The 22,500-nt window shown below is 47.5% G+C and overlaps 1 protein-coding gene across 2 annotated transcripts in view; it reads left to right on the top strand.

Moving 5' to 3' along the window:
• The window catches only part of LOC135108159 (phosphatidylinositol 3-kinase regulatory subunit gamma-like), a 107,275-nt gene that overhangs the window by 67,469 nt on the left and 17,306 nt on the right, over positions 1–22,500 (top strand). Inside the window, exon 3 of one of the 2 annotated variants that reach the window (XM_064018908.1) lies at positions 13,707–13,810. Coding sequence is in view for 1 of the 2 variants with exons in the window: in XM_064018905.1 (XP_063874975.1) it covers positions 13,154–13,810 (657 nt within the window). In the remaining variant the exon portion in view is untranslated. Of the gene's footprint in view, positions 1–12,847; positions 13,811–22,500 lie in introns of those variants that run through there. The other variant, XM_064018905.1, reaches the window with a different exon arrangement.

The raw sequence follows: 22,500 nt of genomic DNA, 5'->3' as shown, positions 1-22,500 counted from the left end.
CTCCTCTTCTGCATAGACGGATGAATGTCCCCTTGCTAATAGTCAGAAGTATAGACGTGGGGTTCTTGATGAATAGAAGAATAGACGCCATGATAGACAGAATAACACGCGTCATTCCTGATAGACAGAGAAAAATAGACGCCCTGATAGACAGTAGAATGGACACGTCATTCCTGATAGACAGAAGAATAGGCGTCCTGTTTGACAAAAAATTGACGCCCTGACAGAAGAATAGACGCGTCAATCCAGATAGAAGGATAGGCGCCTTGATAGACAAAAAAATTGACGCGTTACCCTCAATAAAAGCACAGACGCGTAGTTCCTGACAGACAGAAGGATAGACGCGGATTTCTGTCCGGTAAAGCTTCTGTCAATTCTGCGGGAGGGAAGGTCGATAAGAGAGGGAGAGGCGACGCAAAACAAGAGAAAAGGCAAAAAAAGGAAAAAAAGACGTATTATATCATTCAACACGCAAAGGAAAGCGTGTTTTGAAATGAAATTGTGGGGAGAGAGAGAGAGAGAGAGAGAGAGAGAGAGAGAGAGAGAGAGAGAGAGAGAGAGAGAGAGAGAGAAGGGGGTGTCTTCGTCTCTCTCTCTCTCTCTCTCTCTCTCTCTCTCTCTCTCTCTCTCTCTCTCTCTCTCTCTCTCTCTCTCTCTCCTTCCTTGCTTTTTAATGTGTTCAAAATTCTTTGCCGTTATCATCATCTTTCTCCTCCTCCTCCTCCTCCTCCTCCTCCTCCTCCTCCTCCTCCTCCTCCTCCTCCTCCTCCTCCTCCTCCTCCTCCGTTTCCACAGCCAGCGGGGAGTGAAGCAGTGAATGAACAAGGCAAAAGAGGAAGAAGAGGAGGAGGAGGAGGAGGAGGAAAGCGAGGAAGAGAGAGAGGGCATCTCCATGGTTACCGAAGGAGGTGGGGGTGATTTAGTCCTCCCGGGGTAGGTCTGAGGAGGCTGTCTTCCTTCCTCCTCCTCCTCCTCCTCCTCCTCCTCCTCCTCCTCCTCCTCCTCCTCCTCCTCCTCGTCCTCCGCCTCCTCCTGCACCTTCTCCTTCAAGTCAAGCAAGTGGAATAAGTAATAAGCACTTTCATACCTCCTCCTTTTCCTCCTCCTCCTCCTCCTCCTCCTCCTCCTCCTCCTCCTCCTCCTCCTCCTCCTCCTCCTCCTCCTCCTCCTCCTCCTCCTCATTATCCTCCTCCTTTCATTTCCCCGGTACGATCTTTCCTCTATATAGTCCTCCTCCTCCTCCTCCTCCTCCTCCATTGAATCCTCATCACTATATTCCTATCACCACCACCACCACAACCACCACAACCACCACCACCACAACCACCACCACCACCTGGGCGTGCGAGACGTGAGGTGATTAACATGTTTTTGGCAGGTATATTTTGATGCTCGTCACGTCGTCCTTTTAATTTTCTCGTTCTCTGAGACTTGGGGGCGGGGAGGTGGAAGGAAGAAGGAAGGGAGGGGTCGGGGGGAGGGGGGTGCGTGTTCCCAGTGGCCTGTGGTGCCTTACAAACCAAGGAATAGGTTGTGTGTGTGTGAGAGAGAGAGAGAGAGAGAGAGAGAGAGAGAGAGAGAGAGAGAGAGAGAGAGAGAGAGAGAGAGAGAGAGTGTGGTCTCGTTCCTCGTCTCGTTTTTCTCTCTCTCTCTCTCTCTCTCTCTCTCTCTCTCTCTCTCTCTCTCTCTCTCTCTCTCTCTCTCTCTCTCTCTCTCTCTCTCTTTCGTGTGTTCGATCCCAGCTCACGGCACTTTCTTGGCGGCAGAAACAGCGCTCTTTCGGTAACTCTAGCCAGCGCTGCATGACCTTGTTACGTTGCCAAATTTCGATTCCTTTCCAATCTCTCTCTCTCTCTCTCTCTCTCTCTCTCTCTCTCTCTCTCTCTCTCTCTCTCTCTCTCTCTCTCTCTCTCTCTCTCTCTCTCTCTCTCTCTCTCTCTCTCTCTCTCTCTCTCTCTCATCACAAGGAGTCTCGTAAGGACCAACAGATCTATCTACCAGTGTTTATCCTCCCTTTGTTTTCCTTTGTGTTCTTCCTTCAGTAGCCGTAACACTTGCTGGGGGTCGCACGTGTAAGCACCCTTCCTCACCCCACCACTACCCTCCCCTCCCCTCCGCCCAGCCATCCAGCTAAGCCCCACACACAGTCACGCACTCCTACACACACCTGCCCGTCACCTTCTCGCCCATTCACCCACTCTCGTTACTGAAGCTCACTGGACTATGCATGGATGTATATTCTCTCTCTCTCTCTCTCTCTCTCTCTCTCTCTCTCTCTCTCTCTCTCTCTCTCTCTCTCTCTCTCTCTCTCTCTCTCTCTCTCTCTCTCTTATTTACTGCGTAGTGGGATATATTTAAGATTCTCTCTCTCTCTCTCTCTCTCTCTCTCTCTCTCTCTCTCTCTCTCTCTCTCTCTCTCTCTCTCTCTCTCTCTCTCTCTCTCTCTCTCTCTCTCTCTCTACTGCGTAGTGGGATATACAATGTTTAAATTTTTCCTCTCTCTCTCTCTCTCTCTCTCTCTCTCCTCTCTCTCTCTCTCTCTCTCTCTCTCTCTCTCTCTCTCTCTCTCTCTCTCTCTCTCTCTCCTCTCTCTCTCTCTCTCTCTCTCTCTCTCTCTCTCTCTCTCTCTCTGGGTCCCCACTGGTCTTGGCGAGAGAGCTACCGACTCTTACAAAACGGGACAGTGAAGTGAGGTAAGCAAGAACAGCAGGAGAGAGAAGGAGGGTTAGGATGGGACCGGACAGATAGGAGGACGGAGGAACGGAAGGGATGGGATGTGAATGGACGGTAGGACTGGATAGGATAGCACAGAAGGGGGACGGGGGAACGGAGGGAGAAGGGAATGGACGGAAGTAGGAGGTAGGACTGGACAAAAATGACTGGGAGTGGACGGGTGGAAGACTGGCTGAGGTGAGGTGGTAGTAACGGTAGGACGGGGGGAATGAGAGGGAAAAGAAGTGGGTATATGTGCACTTGGGATACCGAGAAATTTTACTGTTTCCTGAGTCTTTCCTCGCTACTGTGTCTTTATCATGCAGCCTTCCTCCCTCTCTCCTCCCCTGTCTTTCTCTCTCTCTTCATCCCGTCGACCTAACCTTGCTTAACCTGCATTATCTTAGCCAGCCTCTCCTTGAGTCTACATTTCGCTATTCCTTTATTTCTCTGTACTCTTTGTTTTCTGTCTGTTTAATTTAGCTCAACGATAACTTGCCTTGGCTTACTTTAGTTTTGCTTATCTTAACTGATAAAATAAACCTTAATTTATCCTAGCCTCTCCTTAGCTTTCTTTACATTATCTTACCCTCCCCTCCCTTTCCTTACCTTTCCTTACTTTACCTAATCTTACCTTACCTTACTTTACCTTATCTTGCCTTACCTAAGCTAACCTAACAACTTTTTTTAACCTTACTTACCTTAGCTTAATCTAGCCTTAACAATATCTTACTTTACCATACTCTTATCTTATCTCACCTAAATTAACCTAACCTAACTGAATAACTCCTATATTAACTTACTTTACCCAGCTGAACTTAACCTAACCTAACTAACTCACCCATTCATCCCACTGACCACCTCGTCTTCACCCACTCACCCCACGAGTTTGCACCCTCTCACCCACTCACCTCTCACGCATCACACATCAGCGCACGTCTTCATCACTCACTCCCGCTGCCTCAACTCACCCTCTCACTCTAATCTACCTGAATATACCCACCTGTTCCCTGCCTCACCTTCCTACCTGCGCCCTTCTACCCGCTAAGCCCCCCTGGTACCCACTCCCGCAGCTCCTTCAACCTACAACCCCACCCGAACCTGTTCTTACTTTTACCCACACTCTCCTCCCCTCCCCCACACACCGCTCCCGCCCCCCGCACCGCCCAGATAGAACAAGGTGGTCGTGGCAGGTGAGGCTTGGTCGTCCTCCCCTCGTCTTCGCCAGAGACTTATGCCGTAGTCGTCCGCAGGTGTTGTGTTGGTCGTCCGGCCTCCGTCGATTTTTTTTTTTTTCTCCACCTTTTTCATCTCGGCATTGGGTGGTCGGGGGTGGTGGGGGGGGTTTAGTTCGGGTGCTGGGGGAAGTGAGCCAGGCCTGCTGTCACACACACACACATCACCTGCCGCACGAAAACCGCCTTCCCTGCCCCCCCGCCCCGTCAGAGTAGGCCTATAGTGGGAGTGACTGATTTGCCGGACAACTCCTCAATCCTTCCTGCCTACCGGGGGTTTACGAGCGGCGCCCCACAATAGGACCGTCACTCCGCTAACGAAGGCGCCATGTTTCGGCAGTGTATAGGCCTACGCGCCGGAAGAATGGCTGCTGAGAGGATCGAGAGGGCCTATTTTTGTTGGGGAGTGTTTTTCTGAGTGACAAGTGGAGGAGTGTTGTCATGGCGGCCACACAATGGAGGTGAGGAGCCAGCCCGCCCGACTATGCTTTGTTCGAGGCCCCACGCAGCCTACCGCCCTGACCCACCCTTTCTGTGTGCCGTGCTCCCTGGCCCTCGGTAATGGCCGCTTCTTGTACACGCCAGCTGCACCCCACGAAACTAGTCCCCTCGTCAATATCAGAGCCGGCTGAGCACCGCCCCGGCACGGATGGCTGCACCGCCGCCCTCAGGCTGCACGTTTTCACGACCCGCCTCGCCCAAGTGCCGGCGGTGTCTGGGCTGCATAAAAACACTAGTACAAATACGGTTTCACTTATCTCCACTACTGGCCAGGTGGAGGCAAGCCAGCTGGTGATAGGTTATTAACCTGGGTGCCTGAGTGACTGGCCGCAGGCGCGCGCCATCTTTATGAATATGAGATGGTATGTTGAGTGAAGGCGGGCAGCTTTCGCCGCGCCGGGCACCTCGCACCCCGCGCTGACCTTCCTCACCAGAGAAGGCAGCGAGCGGCGGCTTGAGGGCGAGGAACAGCTGCCGCAGAGGACAGGTGGGAGCGATAACGGAGTCGAGGCTGCCGCGGTGGACTGCCTCATCAGCTGACAAGACATCGCGCTGAGACGTGCGGGATGGAATATCGCTTGCAGGAGCCAAGATCAAGACAGGGGGTCACCACACGTCACCTCGCCGCGGCCCTCCCTCCATTACCCTTGCAGGCACCTCGGCCCTCCCTGCCAGGCGCCTTTCCACCTGTCTCCCCTTCCCTCCGTGTCATCCTGGACCGGTACTCTAAAACGCGCTGGGTTGTAGACTTTTCTCTAAGGCTACAAATATGATTCCTCTGATTCTCGTCCATGTTTTCCCATTGATGATGCAGAATATTTGCCAAACTATCACTAAAATCATGAGAACACCCTTGAAAACCCTAACAGCTTCCACTAGGTCCTGTTGAAAGTAGTCGAGATAGGACGCCGGAACATTTGAGAAAGCAGTCCCTTTGGTGCACTTCTCCCTGAGCTAATCCTCACACCGCTGATTCCATTATGGTCTCCGGGGGCTGAAACATTATCTAGCCGAATAAGATATGAATTAAAGCCGATATCTAGCAAGACCCGCTTATAAGACACCTGTGGGAAGATCAGGTCAGCTTAGGTCGTGGCCAGCAGGGTCTTTGGTAGGCACTGAACTCACCACTCCCTCACATATCGATCGTCTAACATGTAAGTTTCTTTTCCTTGTCTTTTTTTTATGATTTTTTCCTGTCTCTTTCTCACCTCACTGCACTCTTACACTTGACAACACCGCACCAGTCACACACGGCAACATTGCGCCTCTTCAGTAGTGTTTTGTTTTTGAGGCGCCTCTTATCGCGGGCCACGCTGGGTGTTGCTGTAGAGGAGGTATTGATGTGTTTCTGATATTTCATTATATCAGAGAGAGAGAGAGAGAGAGAGAGAGAGAGAGAGAGAGAGAGAGAGAGAGAGAGAAAGGTGTATGGTAGAGGGACTTACTTGAATGAAACAATGAATGGTTGAATCTCTCTCTCTCTCTCTCTCTCTCTCTCTCTCTCTCTCTCTCTCTCTCTCTCTCTCTCTCTCTCTCTCTCTCTCTCTCTCTCTCTCTCTCTCAGCACAACTGTTACATCACTCGTTTCATATGAAGTTACACATGTCACGTTCAATTAAGACTCTTCCACACACTTGTATAGATGCTTGGAATTCTCTTCTGGCCAAGATCCGAGTGGTGGTGATGAACAAGATAACCCATCGTAGCAATAACGTGCAGCTTGACGAGGAGAGAGGGAGCTATGTCAGCGATAAATCTTGGCCTGATAAGTCTACTTGCCACTTAACCTTTCATGATCTTAGAGAGAGAGAGAGAGAGAGAGAGAGAGAGAGAGAGAGAGAGAGAGAGAGAGAGAGAGAGAGAGAGACGTAATAACGTAACGTAACCTAACCTGAACTGCTGCATTTAGAGAAAGAGGGCTTCATGTTAGCCCTCTTTGACTGTTGTGGTGTCTCCCCTCGGTCTTAATCAAATGGTCTAGTGTAAGGTTAGAGTTATTTCGAGACGCACTGACAGCGAAAGAAGGGATGGGAGTATTTCAAACTAGATAGTTTAGCTTTATTTTTGCTCGGTAGAGCTTTCTAAGGCTGGGAAGTATTGGTAAAGCTGTTTACTTGAGGCCCGTATTTTGATGCGCTTTGCTCCCCTATCACGACTTTTTTCAAAGGCCACAGAGATGATTAGGCAAGTTCTCAAGAGTGTTTCTCCTGTTAATAATGTAGAAATCTTTTTAATTTGTCACTAAAACCATAAAAACTCCCTTTAAAACCGGGGTAACTTCAACTATAGACTTTTGGATGTAGCGGAGATGCGGCGCTCAAGTGTTTCAGAATATAGTCCATTGACTGGGTAGGTACTGGCGAGGCTGGACGCAGAAGGCATATTTGTGAAAGACTGGATTGGTGAAGCTGTTTGGAAGTCTCATGGCTACTATAGTTTTTCTCCCACGCACATCTAGAGCGCCACGTTGACTGTAAGGGTGCATTGGCTTAGTGCTGGTGATAAGCAGAAGGGTCAGGCTTGGTGATAGTTTGGTGATGGGAGGGTACGGTATGGCAGTGACTGTAATAGGTAGATAGGCTTGTGATGGGTAAAAAGATGTTGGTGGTGGCGTGGTGATGGGAGGGGACGGTGTGGCTATGACTGTGATGGGTCGGGTGTGCGAGTGACCTCCTTCGATAAGATACAGAGCAGCTGAGCCAGGCAGGTGAAGACACGCGTGGCGCCACCGTGCACACCTCTGTTGCCGGGAGTCCTTAGCCACGCCCGCCGCACGCCCTTTTCTTCATCCTCTCGGTTTTTTTTTTTTTTTTTTTTTTTTTTTTACGTCCCCACGCCCTTCATTTCCCGTCTTATTCCCTGACCTACCCTAACCTGAACTAACCTGGAGTCCTCTGGCCTGCTCTCTCTCCACGCTTTACTTCATGCATTCATTTCACCGCACTAACCTAACCTTTACTAACTTGCAGCATCTCAATTCATGCTCCTCCTACCTAACCTAACCTACCCTACTACTCTATCCTAGTCCAACAAAAACCTAACCTAACCCAGTGTAGCCTAACCTAACCTAGACCAGTCTACCCTAACATATCCTAATATAGCCCAGCCTAATCTAGTCCAATCTTGTCTATCCTAATCTAATCTAGCCCAGCCTAATCTAATTCCTACTTGCTTACATTCTCTCAATTCAGGTTCCTTTTTGCTTAACTACCTTAATTCTCGACGTACATTCACCCACACCGCACCTCCACTCCCAGCCTCACCATCACGCTACACACCCACGTATCCACACCCGCACCACCCACTCACCAACACGTAAAGTTTAATCGCACATCACCTCTCCTCCGCCCCGCCCCGCCCCGCCCGGCAGTCAGCAAGCACCCTGACAACTTCACCAGCCCTGCACAGCCACACACTCCCGCACCTCTCACTCCGGTGCATCCTGCCCCTGCGTATCACACACACACACACACACACACACACACACACACACACACACACACACACACACATACACACACACACACACACACACACACACACACATAAATAAATAAATAGATAAATGAATAAATAAATAGAATAAATAAAAATAAATAAATAAATAAAATAAAATAAATAGCTGAATAAATTTATATAAATGAGAGAGGAGTTGTTTTGATTCTCTCTCTCTCTCTCTCTCTCTCTCTCTCTCTCTCTCTCTCTCTCTCTCTCTCTCTCTCTCTCTCTCTCTCTCTCTCTCTCTCTCTCTCTCTCTCTCTCTCTCTCTCTCTCTCTCTCTTACGTCGCATTCGAGAAAATAATAAACAGCAGCATAATTTCGTCCAGGCCTGCAGAGAGTGAGGTTGGGGATACTTCTTTGATAAGACTGCTGGGGGCTGGAGGAGCTAGGAGGAGCTGTAGAGACTGTGACGGGTGGGAGACTGCGAGGTGGGCTAAAGGAGGCTGAAGAGGCTGGAAGGTGGGCTAGAGGGGCAGCAAGAGAAGCTGGATGGGGGTTAGACTAAACTGTCTAGAGACTGGAGGGACTGTAAGGGAAACCAAGAGCTGCTGGGGGGCTCTGGGGGCTGCGAGGGAAGCTGTGGGCTATGGGGGTTCCGTCTTGGGCCTCAAAAATCCTAGCTCAACTATTCTCTCTCAAGCGATGTTTGTTTGTTGAGGCTCGTCCACCCTTGAGGCTTGATGATGTGTGTGTGTGTGTGTGTGTGTGTGTGTGTGTGTGTGTGTGTGTGTGTGTGTGTGTGTGTGTGTGTGTGTGTGTGTGTATAGTACGTATCTCACTTTTCCCGTTTCTCTCTCTCTCTCTCTCTCTCTCTCTCTCTCTCTCTCTCTCTCTCTCTCTCTCTCTCTCTCTCTCTCTCTCTCTCTCTCTCTCTCTCTCTCGCGTGCGTGCGTGCGTGCGTGCGTGCGTGCGTGCGTGCGTGCGTGCGTGCGTGTGTGTGTGTGTGTGTGTGTGTGTGTGTGTGTGTGTGTGTGTGTGTGTGTGTGTGTCACGTGTGCGCATTCTTCCCGTCCTTTCTTTGCCGTATCAAGAGTCCTACTCACACACACACACACACACACACACACACACACACACACACACACACACACACACACACACACAACTCAAGGCAAGGTGTCAGGCTGAATTAGAGATGGTTAATTACGCGCCGCGAAGTTTGCTTCGGTTGTAATTACGTGCAATTTATGAAACCTCCCCTGTGATAATGATAGTGGTGGTGGTGGTGGTGGTGGTGGCGGTGGTGGTGGTAGTGATAGTGGTCCATTATAATATTAATTACCAGCGCAGCAAGTGGCCAGTTGTCTCAAGGGAGTGACGCTAAGCAGGAGTGTCTGTTCAGGATTCAGTGTGACGTTAGATGTTGTGTGTGTGTGTGTGTGTGTGTGTGTGTGTGTGTGTGTCTCGTTGGTAACAAGAAGGCAGTGAGTCGTGGCTGTGGGATGGGGGAGTGGGGGAGAGCTGGGGTGTACTGGGCCAGGGTGTGGTGTAGGCGGGCCGGCTGTTATGGGCTTGCAAGTGTTGCGTCATACAGCCTGAGGGAGCTTGGGGTTGCGTCAGCCCTTCCTCGCCTTACCCTGTCTGCCCCGCCTGCTCCCACGCACGCAAGCATCCACGTGTTTTCTTCCCTTGTCCCCTCCTCTCCTCCATCCTCAGCCCTCTATTGATTGGTTGATTGGTTGCTGTTTCTGTTCCTGTGACCTCCCTGTCACACACACACACACACACACACACACACACACACACACACACACACACACCAAACTTCTCTTCGTAACACAAGTTCTTAAGTCATATTAAGCTCTGTACGGAAATGCAGGTATGTGCTCACCTCTCTCTCTCTCTCTCTCTCTCTCTCTCTCCTCTCTCTCTCTCTCTCTCTCTCTCTCTCTCTCTCTCTCTCACTCTCTCTCTCTCTCTCTCTCTCTCTCTCTCTCTCTCTCTCTCTCTCTCTCTTCGTTAATGTTCATAATATTCATAATAGCGTTCGTTATTTCCTTCTCCTCCTCCTCCTCTTCCTCCTCTCACAAATCAACTCACACGATATCCCTAGAACATAAAAAAAAAAAAAAGACAATGCACCAAATAAACAACCAAACTAGTACAGCACCGTTACTAGTCAGCTGCTGGGCCTTTTTTTTTTTTCAGCCATTTTTCCGCCAAGTGTAGTCAGACTCAGCTCTGGAGATGACGCAAATGTCTGGCCGTTTCCTAACGTCGATAACGCCACTACCAGCATCCTCCCGGCGTCACACTCCCGGGAAATGTCGCAATCTGCTTGTCGTAGCCACTGTGGATTATGCGCTCGGTCATTTCATTCATCCTCTTTTCTTCGTCGGGAACAAAGCGCTCGCTGTTAAGATTCACACATGTAGATTACTGTGTGTGTGTGTGTGTGTGTGTGTGTGTGTGTGTGTGTGTGTATAAAAAATAATAATAATAATAATAAACGGTTTATTATTTAGGCAGTTGACAAACTGAAAATGTACATAGGGGATGGGGAAAAACTTAACATTAATCCTAACGGTAAGACTAATCTAGGAGGGAAATACTAATGATTGATGGCTCGCACCATGGTGGGAATCGCACTGAGTCTGTACCGGTCCGTATGTGTATGTGTGTGTGTGTGTGTGTGTGTGTGTGTGTGTGTGTGTGTGTGTGTGTGTGTGTGTGTGTGTGTGTACACCGTTTCACCATATTGAACAACGTTATTATCCATCAGCCTCGTAAGGGCCAACAGGTCTGATGTTTGTTCTTCCTTTGTGTTAATTTGTCATCTTGCTCCACCCTATTGCTTGCGTATCCACGCCTCTTTACTAATGGCTTATTCACATAACTTCGGATTTCCTCTTCCTCAGCCACCTTACCTGCCCTCCTCCCCAACTCTTCCCTGTCCCTCGCTCCTCCCTCTCCCCTCCCTCCTTCTCCACCCGTCAAATCCTTCTTCTCATGAGCCGATAATCTTCATTCTTTATTTTTCTTTCCGGCCCCTGAAGAAGGCTAATGTCTAGGGCCAAAAGTAAGATAGAACCGCCTAGAATTGCGACCCTGAGTATTATTAGCCTTAAACGTGCCCGCCTCCACGCTCCGTGACATCTCCCTTCTCCACGAGCCTCTGTTCTCACACCAGCTTAGAGTCTGTTCCCAAGGATTTACTGTGTCGCCTGCTCATGGCGTGACACACTATGTTTTTTCCTTAATTTTCGTATTGGTTTCAGTATGTCCCCTGCTCTGATGTAATGTTAGGTCACTGTGTGTGTGGGTGTGTGTGTGTGTAGTTAGTAGTAGTAGTAGCAGTTAGTAGTAGTAGTAGTAGTAGTAGTAGTAGTAGTTGTTGTTGTTGTTGTTGTTGTTGTTGTAGCAACAGCAGCAGCAGCAAAAAGCACTAGCAGCAGTAGTAATTGCAGTAGTAGTACTAGTAGTACAGTATCTGCAGCAGCAACAGCAGCAGCAGCAGCAGTAGTAGTAGTAGTAGTAGTAGTAGTAGTAGTAGTAGTAGTAGTAGTAGTACAATACCATCATCATCATCAGCAGCAGCAGCAACAGCAACAATAGTAGTAGTAGTAGTAGTAGTAGTAGTAGTAGTAGTAGTAGTAGTAGTAGTACCTTACTGCAGCATAAGTAGTAGCAGTAATAGTATAGAAAGAAATCGCACAGACATCCTAAGGCTACAGTCGCCACTTGCCAGCAGATAGATAGCGGAGTGAATGAGGCACTCTAGAGCTGCTCGCCAATGGTCGTTCAAGAGGATACTGAGGAGCGTGGAGCGGCCGCGGGATGAGGCTTTTTAATTTGTAGACGCAGCAGTGAAACGAGGACTTGTGGTGCATGATTCGCGGCGCCAGGCAGTCTGATGAGCCCTGTTCTGCGGCCGAGCAGCATTACTTCCTCCCCTGCGAGGCATCCTCTCCTGCCTAAAGAAAGGGACAGAACAGTCACACCCACACGTCAGCGCAAGTCCGTATCTTGGTGTTCATCTCGGGCATTCCTGGTTGTAGTTGGGATAGAAGCTTTGTTGTCTCTATCTGCGAAGAATCTTGTAGTAGTGCATCAAATTATGGTCATCTAGGCAAACTTGTCACAAGGGTATCTCGAAGCGAGGTGACAGTTGGTTAAAGTATGCAAGTTTTTCTTTGCATGTACTGAAGTTAACCTCTCTCTCTCTCTCTCTCTCTCTCTCTCTCTCTCTCTCTCTCTCTCTCTCTCTCTCTCTCTCTCTCTCTCTCTCTCGAACAGCTGGCCTCCTCACCGGCCTGGAGGCTCGTAGCGCTATCATCTTTAAGCTGTGGTCGTCGTGTACGAAATTCGATGTGGCCAAGCTGCATGCAACCCTTTAAAAGTAGCGATGTGTCACTAGATATCCAGTTTTGTGATCGCGATTACTCACTGACAAGATCTGGACGACTGCAGATAAGATATGGGCACGTCAAGGACCCCGAGGAAGTCCTCATAAAATTACTTTACTTCTGTAGACTAAGTCACGTATCGATTGTTTTCAAGTTAAGTGTTCGTCACATGATACACTGCGATATCAAATACGGCACAGAAAGTGAAATTGCAGAGAACCATGGCAGTTTAGTTTTAGACCAAGCTCCTAGCGACCAGCGACTGTCATTCAGCCAGGCAAGATAAAGTTGCCAAATGTTTCGTCAATGTTGCCAGAAGAAGAGGCTCCGGGAACAAATTTTACACGAATTGCTCCTCTTTCTTTTCTCACATTTTTATGGAAGTGACCATGTAATGTCTTCTTGTAGGGTAAGAACCAGAGGGCATTAACAGTACGTGTCTAACTAAATAAGGAGACCGTTGCTTGTGGAAATACTTTGAGGCATGGCAACAGGCAACGCTCCGACCCAGGGCCGCTGAGCGGCTTCAGTCCCTCTCAGTGCTGCTGTTCCTCAGTCTGCTCGCTGCCACGCTAGCGCGGGGACGCCAGGTTTGGATGCTGGCGTCTTTCAACATGACAGACGCCAGCTAAATCTTGAATGTGAACAACGGTATTTCACAATAATTGAAGATCCTTATGTGATAAGGAAACTGAAAATATACATCCGCTATTTGATTAATCGATCGGCTCCAAGCTGCATCGGTTATTGTGAAATGATACACAGATAATGAACATGATTCTATCTAGCAGTGTGATTTGGCAGTATTGGTAAAGAAAAGTATGTGTGAGTATGCCCGGTGTTCGTGAATAAATATGTCTAGTGGTGGCAACGGCAAGATGCTCGACACTGGCTTTTTGTACGAGGTGATGAAGGCTGCCCGGCCAATAGCCTGCCCGCCCGTGCCACACGCCCACACCGGGGCCGCCACCACGCCGGGAGGCTCGCCAACTGCTACGGTCTCTGCCTCTCCCACCACTACCACCGCCATGGGTCCCTGTGACACCGAGAACAACTTAAATAAAGGAAGCAATGGAGATAAGGGATATATGGATAAGCATGTGTTAAATATTGACAAGGAAAATTACATGTTGAAATACGGCCCAACCCCAACGCCCATGTGTCTCCGGACTTCCTCCGGGCCGTCGTCGGACCAGGTTCGCTTTAATGTTACTACGTCGTCCGAGTGTCGCAGCAACGTGTTGACTTGTCTGTGTCGGCCTCAGTCGTGTGGAGGACCAGTGAGTGGGGGAAGTGGACCTCTCCTTTCGTACAGCACTGCTGGAGGATCCCTCAGCCACAGTAACGGCACTAGTCCAAGCCAGCATAATGCCTCTCACACGGTGTCCTCCCTTTTACCCCTTGTAGAGTGCCGGGCGTGCTTCCACAACGTGTGTACCTCCTTCTCTAGCAGTCATCCCTGCTCTCGTCCACAACACACGCTACCGCCTCCAACCGTCACCACCGATGTCGTAAGTACAACCTATATCATTGTTCTCTAGCTGTATGATCTCTTCTTGCGTTATTGTTGAGTTGCAATAACTGCCAACGTCAAGTAAGCAAAAAAATTATGTTGTCATGATTCGGTGTATCACAGCTGAATGAGTGCAACAGCAGCATTAATGCAAGAGAAGCTGGTGTATTCAGAATTGGTAGGGGGAAGAAGTGAAGGTACGAAGTAATGAACACCAGTAGTGTTTAAGGTTATAAGATTATTCTATCACTGAGTCAAGTGTGTGTGTGTGTGTGTGTGTGTGTGTGTGTGTGTGTGTGGTGAATAAATATACTTGGAATCTTTGCGAGGGAGCTAGTAGAACACCACCTAGTGATTCATGGCCCAGGGTCGTGCCTTCATCACCCCAAAGTATGCTGATCTCAGCTTCCTTACAGTAACTCGGAAGTTTATATATATATATATATATATATATATATATATATATATATATATATATATATATATATATATATATATATATATATATATATATAAAGTTAATCAAGTAAAGCCAAGTACTACGAGGTGTGTGTTTTTAGTGCATTCTGCATCCGTGCAATGAAAGGTTTGTCAGCTGAGGTCTTGAGTGCTGGGCGCCAGATGGCCGCTGCGTGCAAAACCGCACTTGGAGACAACCTTCAGTGAGCCACAATCAATCATCCGTTGATATGTACCTCGGTGTGGTGGCCGAAGGATGATGCACGCCTCGCATCACTGTTCTTCAGTCTCACGCCCTAACTGAGAATATCTTTACAATAAAATTCTTCCATTAGGAAACGAAAATAGCCTGAACCAAGACAGTGGAGCTACCGGTGGGTGTGCGGGAGGTTGGCTCATATGACATTTTAACTCGGAGCCTGATGTGTGTGCCAGGGGTGGCTTGCCAGTGGCGCGATAATTCTTCCTGGAGGCAGAAGAAAAGTGTGGTATTAAAGTATGAAACAACGTTTTGTGTAGTCACAGAGTAGTGCCTTCCTAAATGATCGTGTCCAAGTCATGATATTAGAAGAGATACGGATCTAGAGGACTGGCTGGCCCCTATAACGTGCACAGAATCCGCTCCTTATTAACTAGCCGGCTATTTCCCTAGCGGGTCTCCAATGTAGGTTAGAACTTGGTGCTGTTACCAGCTCGTGTAATCCTAATTCCATGTACTAAAGGAGACGTTGACAGTACTCGCGTAAGCATACACGAACAATGGGAGGTGTTTGAGAGCATTTCGAGCATCGGTGCCGGCTGCTTACTGGGATGGCTTCACCGTTCAGCCCCGGAACAAAGAGCGCTCGGAATAGCCGTTGTTGCTACGCGGGCCCAACCCAGCCCACGCTCTGCGGCTGCTGCTGCTGCTGTGTGGGGTTGCTGGTGCCACCACAGCACTCCACGTTAGCTGCAGCTTCTCAGAAACACTAACGTAAATTCGTGTTTTTTGGTTTCTACTTGCGAGATGGAGTGACTTCCGAGAGATGTATATTGTTGAGGAGTGAGTGCAAGGTTCAGGCTGTCTCACACCCGGGATTTCTAAGTGATACTCTGCTTATATATGGGCTGTCTGCCAATCTTTCAATACGGAATAATCATTTAATATAATTTATAGATAGGCATAATGGTGTTTAAAGTGATGGGACGCGTCTCCCCGGCTCCCACGCCTCCCCATTCGCCTTCATGACTGGCAGGCTGGGAATGACTTTCTTTGGAGATGGTGATAATGATGATAATAATATTAATGATAATAATAATAATAATAATAATAATAATAACAACAACAACAATAGTAATAATCTAAATGGTATTTATAATTTTTCGTATTTAAGTCTGAAGAGCGTGTGCTTGATTAGCAAGACCCACTGATTGGGGAGATTGAGTTGCCGGTTCGTTCGTCAATGGACTCACCCTTGCAGAACTGATGAAAGAAAATTGTGTTAGTCGTTACTTTAATTCATACCACTTGGTGGTATGACTGACCTTCCCTATTCCACCTGATTGTGTGCACGTAACTCGTTCCTTTATATATATATATATATATATATATATATATATATATATATATATATATATATATATATATATATATATATATATATATATATATATATATATACACACACACACACACACACACACACACACACACACACCTGTAAGAATTTTATTTGGAGTTTTATAATTAATAGTAAAAAAAGAAAAATGTTTATCCAGTGATATGCAACACTTTTTTTTCATTTATTTTTCTGTACCCTGGATTAACCTCAACATTCTCACTTCGTGATTGAAAAAAACACGCCTGACAACCAGTAGCCAAAAAAAGAGTTCTTCACCAGTTCGACACGGGGACAGCGTACGTACGTAGCGTGCCTGGCGGGAATATCAAAAAAGGTCATAAGGGCAGTAGGGAGGTGAGGTGAACCAGCTGTGCCCGGCGCCGCTGCTGGATGCAGGCAGGCTAGGCTTCATGGCGACGAGTTGAGGCCCTTGAAGGTCGTTTGAAGAAAAATGTGTTATCATCTTCTAATTAAAATATTTGCTTAACTGTTAAGCTAGCAAGGCCGCGTTTCGTTTATCAAACTTGACAACGTACTCAACAGAGAGGCCTTGGCGACTTGTGGAGATATGTAATTAGACACATGGCGTTGTGGGCACTAAGCATTAAGAGAGTCTCCTTAGTACTTAAAGAGAGAGAGAGAGAGAGAGAGAGAGAGAGAGAGAGAGAGAGAGAGAGAGAGAGAGAGAGAGAGAGAGAGACCATGCCTTCCGTTGCATAGCCCTGGGTGGCCCTGACCAGGTACACTTTCCTTGTGGCAAATCGTTGAGGTACAGAGGCGACAGTGGGAACGTGTTGTGACTACACCTCTACAATATTCTGTTATGCTTGTGTGTGGTTACGTGCGTCCAAGCAATGCTTGATTGTGTGGAACGACTGAATGTTACTGAGGGATTATACTGAGCTTAGGAAAACGACCTCGAACGCTTTATTTTAGGAACTTTAGAGCCGTGGGGAAAGGGACGGTAGATATCTGGAGAGTGCGTGCTGGAGTTCTGGTTCAGTTGACAACAATTTCATTCATGGAGATGGGCAGCGCTGGGCCAGCAGTCATGCATGGCTAGCGTGACTAATACACCCGAGAGGAAGTTGCAGCTTGATATTTGATGTTGGGTCTTAGTCTCAGTTAAATGGAGTAGGCAAGACTTTAAATATATGTCTGGGTATAAGGAGAGTGATCAGTGTTTAGAGATACGTGTAGATCAATACTGAGGCTACATAAGTAATCGGTGTTGCTGCTAATGGGAGGGGATGGGGGACGAGCAGACCCTGACCATCAGTATTGCCAGCGCCATCCCAGAATGTATCCCTCAATCTTGGGTCACAACGGAATTTCAGTGGTATGGGGCGCGACAAATGTGAACAGCCTGCTGGCGGTATGTACTCGCGGCCTCGTCTGCCTCCAAAGGGGATCAGGTAGCCATGGCAACGGTGCGACGGGTCACGTCTTCCCCCTCACATGAAATTCTTGTATAACTGAAACCCAGACCGGATTGCAGCGGCTCTGTGGCTGGTCTGCCTCACCGACTGAATGTGGAGACACCAGACACCAGTTTTCAAGCATTGCTGTATTTGTCAGCATGCATACCTGACATTCGGGGCTTTAGGGAATATATATATATATATATATATATATATATATATATATATATATATATATATATATATATATATATATATGGACAAGAATGACATCACAGCAAATAGAGTATAGGCATTTTCAAAGACTAAGAGTATGACACGTTTCACTTCATTGTAGTACCTGAATGAATATACTGAGTAAAAAACAAAACTACAAGCATAAGAAAATTTGAACTATTACTTTGCTCCTTTTTCTGTCAGAGATGCCTTTCAAAATTTTATTTCAGTAATAACAGCGATAACAATTTGTAGTGAGAATAGTGGTAGTGCATAAAGGCATCCCATCTAGGTTTGTAAATTTGCACCGTTGCACCAACTAGCTATGTTATCTAAATGTCTCAACATATCTCAACATATATTAATAAATTTAATAATCTTGCTATTTAAGTTATCCCTAAGTGCACGACTGTATTACACGCGCCATCAACCAAATATAAAACTACGTACAAGCTCAAGAAAGTTTGAACTCCCACACAACTCATTTTTTCCTGTCAGTGGTTTCAAGATTTACGTAGCTACTAAATTTGCTCCAATTCATTACACTTAAGAACCCTGTTTCTTAAGTCATCCCTAAGTGCATGGCTGCATCACACGCCCTATCATCCAGTTACCAGTATGTATAATGTGTCGGCCTGGCAGGTCATCTGGGCCGATGCCACGAGGGTTGAGGCCGCAGGTTCCCACGGTGCCGGTGTCTTTAATTAAGGCCACGGCGTCAGAGGTGAAGTGAAAGAGCCATCTCCTGTCCACTTCCCTATGGTGGTGGTGGTGGTGATGCAACTGAAAAAAATAATAGTACGTAAAACGTTATTAGCTAAATGAGGAAAAGTCAGTGAAATGTGGAATAAATAACAATAGGTGAGTAACGTGAGTGTGTAAAAAAATGATGAGCTAAATGAGAGAATAGTGAAATAGACAAAGTAATGATATCTGATAGTGACAGATGAGAAAACAGACATCTGACACGCATAGCAGCTACAGAAAACATAAATTGTATAAAAGATAATGAAATAGACGAAGAAACAGTGAAATACGAAGTAAACAATATTTCCTAACGACTGACATGAAAGAGAAGACATCAGACACCCATTATAACACTTGGGGACTTCCTTGTGCAAAAACCCCAAGGTAGCATGAAACAAAGAGGTGAGACGTGGGGGAAGCGAAGGGAAAGGTAGGTAGGTAGAAGTCTATAAGATATTCCACTCAGGTGAGGCAAGGCGGACACGCTCATTGGCACCTGGCATGAGGCTTTGGTAGTGCTGGTGGTGGTGGTGAGGACCTGAATGGTCTCCTAGTCTGCCAGGCCCATCACCCTTCAACCTGACCTCCGTGCTGGCGTGCGGCTGTTGGGAAGGGAAGGAAGAGCTGAAGTAGTGATGGTGGTGGAGGGAGTGGTGCTAGTGGTTGCTGGGAAGGGAATGAAGAGCTGTAGCGGTGATAGTGGGGACGTGATGGTGAACGTGGGAAGGAAGGTACGGTAGTAGTGATAGTAGGACATGGTGGTGGAGAGAGTGATGTTGGTGGTAAATGTGGTGGTGGAGGGAGTGATGTTGGTGGTGAAGGAAGCAACTGGAAAGCCAAGACTGAGTTGTACCAAACAACAATAACACCCCCACTGCCAGCCTCCGCCAACTCGAGCCTCGCACGGCCCAACCCTTACAAGGAGCTGTGAAGTTAGTTGCGCGCCTTAAATCTGACGTTAATTGCCTATACTTAACGTAATGAGCACTCGTCGTGTCGGCCGAGGAAATATTGGAAGTGAGTGGAAGCGCGCGTTTTGAGGCTCTTTTGTTTTCCAGGCATGACAGGAGAGTGGTGGTGGTATAGAGGGTGAGAAGCTGAATCTCTCTCTCTCTCTCTCTCTCTCTCTCTCTCTCTCTCTCTCTCTCTCTCTCTCTCTCTCTCTCTCTCTCTCCTCCCAGCGTGTTGCATCATAATTTAACTTCCCTTCGATGCAATCTTTCCTTTTCCTTCTCTTCTTTTTTTATACATATATATTTTTTTTACAGTTTAATTGGTGTACCTCTACTTATTCGTTTCCTGTTTCATCATGCTGTACATCTCTCCGTCATCTATGTCTTATATAGGTATATGTATTCTTTTAATTTTTAACATGCTACTTTATATATATAGAGAGAGAGAGAGAGAGAGAGAGAGAGAGAGAGAGAGAGAGAGAGAGAGAGAGAGAGAGAGAGAGAGAGAGCGCTATTGATACATACTCTTAATTTTCAACACTACCTCTTTTCTTCAACACTCGTAGGTCCTTTGCATTTATTTCTTCCATCTCTTCCACATGTGCTTCACGTCAGCTAATGCCTCTGTGCATCACCACTACCACGTCTTGCTCACCACTGGATGCCTGCCTCGCCTCGCCACCTCCTCTCCATTCTAGGTCCTTCACCCCGCCGGTTCCTCCCTCGCGTGTTGCCTCAAATACTCTCGTGCCATTATGAATTGTCCTCATGAATACTCGCCGCAAGATTATTCAAGCTGCTCTATTTACATGCGTTGTTTTGAAATTTGCCTCCTTAAATCCTACCACAATAGGATGGGATTAAGCGTGTTAGTGTTGCTTGAGCGGGAGTAAGGCCTCTTGAATTTAGGAAAAGCGCTCCTTATTCTGGGTCTTAGTGCGGGCTCCTGCCCCCCTGCACGCTGGCACACGGAGGTAATCTTGGGGCCAAAATTATTGAGATGGAGATGAGCTAAGAGTAGCGTGGAATGGCCAGAAGACAAGCCAGTTGTGTGTGTGTGTGTGTGTGTGTGTGTGTGTGTGTGTGTGTGTGTGTGTGTGTGTGTGTGTGTGTGTGTGTGTGTGTGTGTGCGTGCATGTTTTCTAGACGCACTCATACATACGTACATATTCTAAAACTCCTCTGTCTGCAACACTACCTTCAAAAGGCTCAGGTTGAGGTAGCGCGAGTTTTTATTTTTTTTTATGGTGACAGATAAAGATGATTTCTAAATTATTAACAGGAGAAACATTCTTGAGAGCCCAGCAGATAATCTCTGTAGCCTTTGAAAATAGTCGTGGTGAGAGAGCAAAGCGTTTATGAATACTGGTCATAACCGGTTGCTTGACGATCACTCAGAACGGCCGAGCTTCATTCACCACTGTCATCTCTCAGGTCAGGCCAGCAATCTGCTTCTCGCTGTGGTGGCCTTGGTCGTGAGTCTCAGGCCACGGATGATAAGTAAATGATACCTTTATGGGGGAACCGTACAACGGCCTTGACACCAGCGAGCACATTAAGGTTGTATAGGGAAATGAAGTATTTATTCAGCCTTGAATTAGAAGTACGAGCGGTGTGGATAGACCAGGAAGCGGCGAGATATGGTGTATGTTGTGAGGAAGTATGTGCATGGCGGCGTTGCGTGTTTGCAGCTTTCTGTGTTGGCAGGAAGGTACATCATGAGTTGTTTGTATTAAAATTCATCGTCCTGAGGCTTCGAGGAGTGCGGTGAGGGCTCTGATCGTGGTGGAGAAGGAAGGGCAGCGGAAGAGGATCACTGGGGACACTCGGGGCCCGCCGCGATGCACCACACTATTGATCACGGCCTCCGCATCCCTGCCCGTCCTGCCTCCGCCCGTGCCCACCGATCCCTTCCTGCCAAATCCATTTTGCCCGTGTTATGAGTACACCGTGCCCTGCCGCCCTATCTCAGCTCGGCTTCCCCATGCTCTCCCGTAATAGTTTGAGGATCTATTACGGGGTCTCTGTATTAGTGTTGCTGTTAGTATCCCGGCCTGGCTACCGTCCACGTCGAGTGTTCTTAGCTTAGTATTAAATAATTAAGTACTGTAGGGACGTAAATAGTGTAAGTGTAACTTTGTTGTCTCATAGAAGCAGATAGCTTGTTTTGCCGTTGTGTGCCCTCTGTGTTCATACAACCAACGTTCCTGCTGCTACATCTACTCTACTTATGTTGTACTACTACTATAATAAATAGTATTGCTATACTACTACTACTACTACTACTACTACTACTACTACTACAGCTGCGCGTAGGAGCAGAGAGCGCCCCCTCCCGTGCAGGCAGTGCAGATGGGACGCAGTGGGGGAGCGCCCCTAGGTGTGGGGTGGCGGTAGGGATCGTAGGTGTTCGTACTTTAATCTCTTGTTGCCGGGTGGCAGCTCTGCCTGCCGGCCACCCTCGCTGCCACCAGGTGCATGTCGTGCCAGATCTCAGCTGCTTTGGGGCCATCTCTCAGAATGGCGTTTGATCGAAGTTTCCATGGCGAGGGTAGTCCGTCGTGGTGAGGGATGCCTGTGATGACAGGTTTGACCTCAGCCTTGTGGAAACTGCGGCTCCGCATTAACAAAAGTGCTGCATGACCACCGGGTCACAGCAAGTTGTTGGCTTTCAAATCACAGATCAGTAAGAGATCATGTTCATTAGCCTTGAATGTAATTCTCGGTGAGAGGGGAAAAAAAAAAAAAAGGGCCTTCCGTCACATAGATGGACCGACATTTTATTTTATTTTATTTTATTTTATTTTTCTTGGCTCGTCGCCGTTTATCGGCTGAAAGTAATAATTTGTTAAAGTGACCGTTTTGTTGACATGCGACAAGTCGCCCGTTTGTCATTACAAGAAGCTTTTTCATAAGTAGATTATTGCTTGTTAAATTTCTTGACATTTTTTGTACATAATTCTTAGTAATAATATGTAATAATTACGTATAAAGCGGTTGACGCTTTATGCGTAAACAAACAAGGCCCATCAAAGACTGGTAACTCCCTTCAGCTTCAGGAGTTATCATTGGATACCGGAGAAACACACGAACCTAAGACTGGTGGGTGCATTATTTTCTATCAAGACAAAGACGCGGCACAGCGCCGCGTAGCTCACATGATGCTGTAAGATGGACACGAAATTTAGCGGACTTGGTTTACTTTCGTCGTCGGCAGAGTCAGAGTGTCAGTGGGCGGTGATGTCGGGTGACCTCTCCTTGACCCACATGCCTCTGTCTTGCCACAAAGGT

Source organism: Scylla paramamosain, chromosome 16 (assembly GCF_035594125.1).
Source record: "Scylla paramamosain isolate STU-SP2022 chromosome 16, ASM3559412v1, whole genome shotgun sequence".
Classification (NCBI taxonomy): domain Eukaryota; kingdom Metazoa; phylum Arthropoda; class Malacostraca; order Decapoda; family Portunidae; genus Scylla; species Scylla paramamosain.
The sequence above is the reverse complement of the archived record's forward strand: the minus strand, read 5'-3'. Positions and strand labels throughout refer to the sequence as shown.